This window comes from Dendrobates tinctorius, unplaced genomic scaffold (genome assembly GCF_039654945.1).
Source record: "Dendrobates tinctorius isolate UK_male_01 unplaced genomic scaffold, ASM3965494v1 ptg000267l, whole genome shotgun sequence".
Classification (NCBI taxonomy): Eukaryota; Metazoa; Chordata; class Amphibia; order Anura; family Dendrobatidae; genus Dendrobates; species Dendrobates tinctorius.
Window position 1 is genome coordinate 465,931 of NW_027361934.1, and position 8,881 is coordinate 474,811.

Sequence of the window (8,881 nt, forward strand, 5' to 3'; positions counted from 1 at the left end):
TTGGTTCCAACCACTGTGTCTTTGTGCGACGCAGAAAAGGTGAACGGATGGACTCTACATGCCTGGTTCCCACAGTGAAGCATGGAGGAGGTGTGATGGTGTGGGGGGGCTTTGCTGGTGACACTGTTGTGGATTTATTCAAAATTGAAGGCATACTGAACCAGCATGGCTACCACAGCATCTTGCAGCGGAATTCTATTCCATCCGGTTTGTGTTTAGTTGGACCATCATTTATTTTTCAACAGGACAATGGCCTCAAACACACCTCCAGGCTGTGTAAGGGCTATTTGACCAAGAAGGAGAGTGATGAGGTGCTACGCCAGATGACCTGGCCTCCACAGTCACCAGACCTGAACCCAATCGAGATGGTTTGGGGTGAGCTGGACCGCAGAGTGAAGGCAAAAGGGCCAACAAGTGCTAAGCATCTCTGGGAACTCCTTCAAGACTGTTGGAAGACCATTTCCGGTGACTACCTCTTGAAGCTCATCAAGAGATTGCCAAGAGTGTGCAAAGCAGTAATCAAAGCAAAAGGTGGCTACATTGAATAACCTAGAATATAAGACATATTTTCAGTTGTTTCACACTTTATATAATTCAACATGTGCTAATTCACAGTTTTGATGCCTTCAGAGTGAATCTACAATTTTCATAGTCATGAAAATAAAGAAAACTCTTTGAATGAGAAGGTGTGTCCAAACTTGTGGTCTGTACTGTATATATGTAATCGATATTATACAGTGTATTACATGTTTACAATTTATTACAGTTTTTTGTGTTCTACAGTTGTATTCCAATAAATAGATATTATGTTCTATCTAAATATCTTGATTATTGGATCGTAGAAATGATTAAATGTCTGATGTTCACATTGTACTACAATAAATTTTTCACTTAAATATAAGCAAAATATGTGGGAGTCGGAGTCGTGGAGTCGGTGGAAGGGAAATTGAGGAGTCGGAGTCGCAGGTTTGGCTTACCGACTCCACAGCCCTGCTAGGATGTGTTATTTGAGTGTCCCCTTTATTTTTTTGAGCAGTGTACATTTGTGATTGAGGATAATGCCACATTTGCATGTAGCTGATAAGTGGCTCCTGGCGTTGGTTACTGGTGGGCCCTTGGCACCCCACTCTGACACTGTCTTGAGACATAAGTTAAAGCAAATCCTTGTGGCTGCCCATCGGACCTAATATGACGCTACTTCAGCTTTTCCTAGTCAGTTTGTACCCAAGTGAAGGCCTGTAAAAAAAAAAAAGTCCAAAATTATAAGCCTATATTTCCCCTTTTCACATGTAAAGCGCCATGGAATAAATGGCGCTATATAAATGCATAATAATATAAACTCAGAGAAAAGCCGCCCTCATCCCCAAAAGCAAGGTCAATTTGCTCCTGGTGCACGTAGCAGTATAATGTGTCCTGATTCTCATGCTCGCTAATTTGCCATCCAGTTTTTTAGTTGGAAATTCCTCTTCTTTAGCATCCTGTCAGCACATTAGGAGCTGGAACTTCATGTTTGTTTCTTCCCAGCATGCATTGCACCTGCCAGTATCCAGGTACTTATGTGTCCTGATAAAAAACCCCAACTTTCTTATGTCTGTATGCAATTCTACCCACCCCCACTTCCTGTAGATATAGACCCCTCCTCTTCCTGTATAGACCCCCCACTTCCTGGAGATATAGACCCGCCCCCATTTTTTGTATAGACCCACCCCCACTTCCTGTTGATGAAGAACCGCCCCATTTCCTGTATATAGACATTCCCCCACTTCCTGTAGAAATAGACCTGCCCCGTCTCTTAGTGATAGACATGCCCCGATTTCCTGTAGATATATAGACCCACCCACTTCCTGTACAGTTATAGCCCCACTTCCCATACCTCCCCCACACACTTCCTTTACCTATATACACCCTCCCCCTCTACAGCTATAGACCCACCCCTGTCTTGTAGATATACAGTCATGGCCAAAAGTTTACAGAATGACACAAATATTATATTTTCACATGATCTGCTGGCCTCTGGTTTTTATGTGTTTGTCAGATGTTTTTATCACATACAGAAATATAATTGCAATCATATTATGAGTAACAAAAGGTTATATTGACAGTTAGAATGAGTTAATGCAGCAAGTCAATATTTGCAGTGTTCTTCTTCAGGACCTCAGCAATTCTCCCTGGCATGCTCTCAATCAACTTCTGGATCAAATCCTGACTGATAGCAGTCCATTCTTGCAAAATCAATGCTTTTATTTTGTCTGAATTTGAAGGTTTTTGTTTGTCCACCCGTCTCTTGATGATTGACCACAAGTTCTCAATGGGATTAAGATCTGGGGAGTTTCCAGGCCATGGTCCCAAAATCTCTATGTTTTGTTCCCTGAGCCATTTAGTTATCACCTTTGCTTTATGGCAAGGTGCTCCATCATGTTGAAAAAGGCATTGTTGATCGCCAAACTGCTCTTGGACGGTTGGGAGAAGTTGCTCTTGGAGGACATTCTGGTACCATTCTTTATTCATGGCTGTGTTTTTAGGCAAGACTGAGAGAGAGCCCATTCCCTTGGCTGAGAAGCAACCCCACACATGAATGGTTTCAGGATGCTTGACAGTTGGCATGAGACAAGACTGGTGGTAGTGCTCACCTGGTCTTCTCCGAATAAGCCGTTTTCCAGATGTCCCAAACAATCGAAAAGGGGATTCATCAGAAAAAATGACTTTACCCCAGTCCTCAGCAGTCCACTCCCTGTACCTCTTGCAGAATATCAGTCTGTCCATGATGTTTTTCCTGGAGAGAAGTGGCTTCTTTGCTGCCCTCCTTGAGACCAGGCCTTGCTCCAAGAGTCTCCGCCTCACAGTGCGTGCAGATGCACTCACACCTGCCTGCTGCCATTCCTGAGCAAGCTCTGCACTGCTGGTAGCCCGATCCCGCAGCTGAAACACTTTTAAGAGACGGTCCTGGCGCTTGCTGGTCTTTCTTGGGCGCCCTGGAGCCTTTTTGGCAACAAGGGAACCTCTCTCCTTGAAGTTCTTGATGATGCGATAGATTGTTGACTGAGCTGCAATCTTTCTAGCTGCGATACTCTTCCCTGTTAGGCCATTTTTGTGCAGTGCAATGATGACTGCACGTGTTTCTTTAGAGATAACCATGGTTAACAGAAGAGAAACAATGATGCCAAGCACCAGCCTCCTTTTAAAGTGTCCAGTGGTGTCATTCTTACTTAATCATGACAGATTGATCTCCAGCCCTGTCCTCATCAACACCCACACCTGTGTTAATGGAGCAATCACTGAAACGATGTTAGCTGGTCCTTTTAAGGCAGGGCTGCAATGATGTTGAAATGTGTTTTGGGGGATAAAGTTCATTTTCTAGGCAAATATTGACTTTGCAAGTAATTGCTGTTAAGCTGATCACTCTTTATAACATTCTGGAGTATATGCAAATTGCCATTAGAAAAAATGAAGCAGTAGACTTTGTAAAAATTAATATTTGTGTCATTCTCAAAACTTTTGGCCATGACTGTAGAGCAGGCCCCACTTCCTGTAGATATAGGTTTCTCTTCTCTGCTACTAAAGGATGACACTTGACAACAGGCAGTGGACAGCAGGTTGGGAGACACCTGGTAGCTGATGCTCTGTAGTGAGTTTTCAGGGGGATGATAGGATATTTATACATTTATTTGCAGATTTGTTTATCCTATTATCAAAGATCAGGAAATACAAGGACCAATGATGGAAAGTGATCACTAACCCTTCACCCATCTCCTCTGTCCCATGGTGACACATACAGGTGAAGACAGAGGCAGTAGGATGGCGGCTCCTGCAGCCTCAGCAGTGAGAACTACATTTCCTATTACATCCAGCAGAACAGCACATGCACACTCATTCAATGCAGTCACACAATGCATGCTCACTATATGCACTCACACAATGCATGCTCACTATATGCACACTCACACAATGCATGCTCACTCTATGCACACTCACACAATGCATGCTCACTCTATGCACACTCACAGTGCATGCTCACTCCATGCACTCATAATGCATACCCCAAACTTTAGATGACTGGAGTAAGGAGCTGCAACTCTTCCTGCTGGCAACATGTGCAAAGTTAGCCCAAACTATTGGAAGAGTTACCAGAGTATTCCAAATCTGACAGGTGTCACCTCTCTGCTTTTTCCGTAGCTCCTTATTATGGAGGGCGACAAACACCTACACGGCTGCTCTGCATTTTGTCACCCCCTTCTAAATTCAGCAGCAACCATTGCGGAACAGGGATCCCCAATTCCCCAACAGGTGGAGGACCCCAACCTATCATATATAACCCTTATCGCACTAAGGATGCCCCTTGATGTTCCTCTTCCAAGGCCAGCTAGGTCCGCCACCGGTCTCCATTCTTTCTGTTTGACCGCTGCATCCAATCACTGGCTATAAGTGACCAAACTGATTGGCTGCAGTGGTCACGTCTACAGTATTTGCAGTGAGCAGGAAGTATGGGGCGGTCTTTCATCCTAGCTGAAGTCCATTTTTAGTTTTCATCCCTATGGATGTGATGGTCTATAATATCTGTGTAATCCATCCTTCTTTGAGGGTCTGGTTCCCATCCCCCCCCGCCAAAAAAATGAGCTGAAATCGAACGCAGTTTCTGTAAAATAATTCGATATTTTATAAAATAAATAATAGGGATATAACTTTTCATTCTATGTAGATTCTGCAGCAGTTAATCGAACCGTGACTTCTGGTAAAAGTATAAGAAATATTGAGCGGTCACTGATCAGCCGGAGACAGGGCCGGAAGCAGATCGGCGACAGAGTCCACGTAGAAGTCTGGGACCAGGGACAGGGAGCCGTTTTCTTGGTGGGACTTTGCTTCCTCCAGGCTGGAGAATCCGGTCAGGGTCAGGAGTGTTCGGATCCCGCAGGTGGAGCCCATCTGAATGTCTGTGTCCAGGCGATCTCCCACCATCACAGTCCGTGACGGATCCAAGCCACATTCTCTGACTACGCAGTCGTAGAGGAAAGAGTTGGGTTTCCCGATGACCTGGGCTTTGCGATGAGCTGCAGTTTCGACTGCACGCACCATGCAGCCGGTTCCTGGAAAAAAAAAAAAAAAAAAGGCAACTGATAAAAAGTCTAAGCACTTCTAAAGAAAATAAAAATCAGACGGATCATTTTAGGAGTCCAGCTAAAAAAGTGAAAGAATGACTCCAATGTATTCAGACTCCGCACCGCGAAGTCTGATGGCTGCAGTGAGATCTCAGCAGGGAGGAGGGGCACTGAGGATCTGTCAATCAAGCCAAGGTGGGCGGAGTTTCTGCAGCAGGGAGGAGAGGCACTGAGGAGCTGTCAATCAGGCTAAGGTGGGTGGAGAGTCCGCAACAGGAAGGAGGTGCACTGAGGAGCTGTCAATCATGCTAAGGTGGGTGGAGATTCTGCAGCAGGGAGGCGGGGCACTGAGGAGCTGTCAATCAAGCCAAGGTGCGTGGAGTTTCTGCAGCAGGGAGGAGAGGCACTGAGGAGCTGTCAATCATGCTAAGGTGGGTGGAGAGTCTGCAACAGTAAGGAGGTGCACTGAGGAGCTGTCAATCAGGCTAAGGTGGGTGGAGTTTCTGCAGCATTGAGAGGTACTGAGGAGCTGTCAATCAGGCTAAGCTGGGTGGAGATTCTGCCGCAGGGAGGGGCACTGAGGAGCTGTCAATCAGGCTAAGCTGGGTGGAGATTCAGAAGCAGGGAGAAGGGGCACTGAGGAGCTGTCAATCATGCTAAGATGGGTAGAGAGGCACTGAGAAGCTGTCAATCAGGTGATGTTGGTCAAGATTAAGCAGGAGGAGGGGCACTGAGCTGTCAGTCAGGCTAACATGGGTGGAGATTCTGCAGCAGGGAAGAGGGGCACTGAGCTGTCAGTCAGGCTAGTGGGCAGAGATTGAGTTTCACTTGTATAAAGGATCATACAGTTCTGCTTACATGGATTATCACATTAAGCCAAGATAATGCTGGACGCATATTAGGGACAGCAGACTTCTATCTCGTCCTTTGAAGGTTGCCATCTTGGATGACAAAACCACAACCTAATGGTCAATCTAGACAAACCGACGGCTCAGTCTCTATTACAGCGCGGTCTACAGGTTGATGGAATCTGCACCAATCCCCATAATTAGATCACCAGATAACAAGCGGGAAAAGATCTGCCATGGGCTCCATCTGTCACGCTGGTTTGAGCAAAGAATCTGCACTGACGGATAAATGGACTTCGTCTAAATCGGCCTAAATCTGTAGCGCGCGGCCGGCTCACAGGGACGGTCCTAGACGACCGGAACATTTACATGAAGATCTAGCCCGGGATGGTGAAAAAATGACTACTGCCATTCCTCCGCAGCGCTGCCTGGGACTCTCGTCTGCTCCCTCATGACCGCTGCAGTCAGTCAGTGACCTCTGATAGGCGGCAGCGGTCATGTTCCACTGTGATTTTAGTGCAAGTGTGAACAAGGTCATGAAGTTTTGCAATAACCAGACACATACAAAGGCCGTTGTGTTTTGTTGCATCACCGGCCACATATAACAAGACGTGAAGTAACGAGCGACGGTGAGACAACAGCGCCGGACGGGATGGAGACACTTCCTCCTCTGTCACAATCATTCATTTTATTATTTTTTTTGTGGTGAGAAAAAAAATTCTGAAAGTTTGAATAAACTTTACCCAATTCAACACGGCCCGCTATCTTTTCAGTGGGAAACTAACGACGTCTGAGGTAATTGATGGGAGTTTTTCCATTCAATTGCGGTCAGTGTCAGTCGGCCATCGTGACGGATGTTTCTATAGCGCCTCGTTTCTAAGGTCTACGTTACCGGGAAAAACCTGTCCTAGTAACCATAGCAACCAATCCCTGCTCAGTTTTAACAGAAACCTGCCTCAGTTACCCATAGCTACCAATCAAAAAATCAGTGACAAAAGACAACTGTCCTAGTTACTCCATGCAGCCAATCAGAACGCAGCTTTCATTCTTTACACTGTTCAGTAAACTGAAAGCTGCGCTCTGATAGGTTGCTATGGGAAACAGGGTCAGTGTTTATATAGGAGGCAGAGGGGCGTCTGCTTCATTATTCCGGTGAGGTCAGTACCGGGGATGACGCGTCCTCCCTCCAGCGGCAGGCGGGTGTCGGTGTTGGTGGCGATGAACAGGCAGTCCGGGTCCTGCAGATAGTGGAGCGCCCGCGTCAGTTTCATGTAGCCGAAATGCTCGTCGAAGCCGACCACCACCGCCCGCACCTCCGGGTCCTTCTCCAGCGCCGCCCAGTCCTTCATCCCGCCGGTCACCGGCTCCGGGCCGCTCCCCACGTGCGGGATCCCCGCCGCCTCCAGCTCCCGGCTCAGCGCCGCGCCGCCGATCAGGTAGACCTTGCCCTGGAGCCGCGCCTCATCCCGCAGGTACCGGGCCGTGCAGTACGCGGTGCCGAACACCTCCCCCGGCTCCGCGCCGAAGCCCAGCCGGCCCAGCTTGTCGGCGTACATGGCCCGGGTCTTGGTGCTGTTGTTCGTCAGGTAGAAGACCCGCTTCCCGCTGCTCCGCAGAGCGGTGACCAGCTCCGGGGCCCCCGGCACCGCCTCGTCCCCCCGCCACAGCACCCCGTCACAGTCAAAGAGCACCGTGTCCACCGAGGCCAGGAGCCGGCGGGACAGCTCCCCGCTCAGCCGCGAGCACTTGGAGGCCGCCATGGTTAATCACTGGCCGCCGGGCGGGAGGGACCGGAAGAGGCGGCTCCGGAGAGGTCTGTCACCGACGGCAGAGCCGGGTCTGCCCTTATATGAGCACCGGGCGGAGCCGTCTGCAAGGAGAACTGGCGATCAGAATGGCGACATCGCACCTGCTGATTGTCTGAGAGGACGTCAGTGGGGAAGAGGGGATGAGAGGACGTCGGTGGGGAAGAGGGGACATTGGTGGGGAAGAGGGCACGAGAGGACGTCGGTGGGGAAGAGGGGACGAGGGGACGTCGGTGGGGAAGAGGGGACACTGGTGGGGAAGAGGGGACGAGAGGACGTCGGTGGGGAAGAGGGGACGTCGGTGGGGAAGAGGGGACACTGGTGGGGAAGAGGGGACGTCGGTGGGGAAGGAATGAGAGGACGCCTGTGGGGAAGAGGGGACATTGGTTGGGAAGGAATGAGAGGATGGCAGAGGGGAAGAGGGGACGTTGGTGGGGAAGAGGGGACGAGAGGACGTTGGTGGGGAAGAGGGGACGAGAGGACGTTGGTGGGGAAGAGGGGACGAGAGGACGTCGGTGGGGAAGAGGGGACATTGGTGGGGAAGGAATGAGAGGACGTCGGTGGGGAAGGAATGAGAGGACGTCGGTGGGGATGAGAGGACGTTGGTGGGAGGAGGGGACGAGAGGATGTCGGTGGGGACGAGAGGACGTCGGTGGGGAAGAGGGGACGAGAGGACGTCGGTGGGGACGAGGGGACGTCGGAGGGGACAAGAGGACATCTGTGGGGAAGAGGGGACGTCGGTGGGGAAGAGGGGACATTGGTGGGGAAGGAATGATAGGACGTCGGTGGGGAAGAGGGTACGAGAGGACTTCGGTGGGGACGAAAGGACGTCTGTAGGGAAGAGGGGACGTCCGTGGGGAAGGAATGAGAGGACGTCGGAGGGGACGAGAGGACGTCTGTGGGGAAGAGGGGACATTGGTGGGGAAGGAATGAGAGGACGTCGGAGGGGACGAGAGGACGTTTGTGGGGAAGAGGGGACGTCGGTGGGGAAGGAATGAGGGGATGAGAGGACGTCGGTGGGGAAGAGGGGACGAGAGGACATCGGTGGGGAAGAGGGGACAAGGGGACGTCGGTGGGGAAGAGGGGACATTGGTGGGGAAGGAATGAGGGGACGTCTGTGGGGAAGAGGGGACGT

At 49.9% G+C, this 8,881-nt stretch overlaps 1 protein-coding gene across 1 annotated transcript; it reads right to left on the minus strand.

Annotated features, from left to right (window-relative positions):
* Nucleotides 1-4,630: 4,630 nt before the first annotated feature.
* Nucleotides 4,631-7,770, minus strand: PGP (phosphoglycolate phosphatase). The gene is made up of 2 exons (XM_073559262.1): nucleotides 7,107-7,770; nucleotides 4,631-5,081 (listed from the first exon to the last, which is right to left on the minus strand). The coding sequence occupies exons 1-2, from the start codon at nucleotides 7,699-7,701 to the stop codon at nucleotides 4,756-4,758; spliced, it is 921 nt and encodes a 306-aa protein (XP_073415363.1). The 5' UTR covers nucleotides 7,702-7,770; the 3' UTR covers nucleotides 4,631-4,755.
* Between the last annotated feature and the right edge of the window lie 1,111 nt (nucleotides 7,771-8,881).

What these genes read in the sequence shown, in the direction of transcription:
- PGP (XM_073559262.1), bottom strand. Translation starts at nt 7,701, where the DNA reads ATGGCGGCCTCCAAGTGCTCGCGGCTGAGCGGGGAGCTGTCCCGCCGG. An exon ending in GGGAGGACGCGTCATCCCCG is followed by an intron (nt 5,082 to 7,106) that starts GTACTGACCTCA and finishes TTTTTTTTCCAG; the next exon opens with GAACCGGCTGCATGGTGCGT.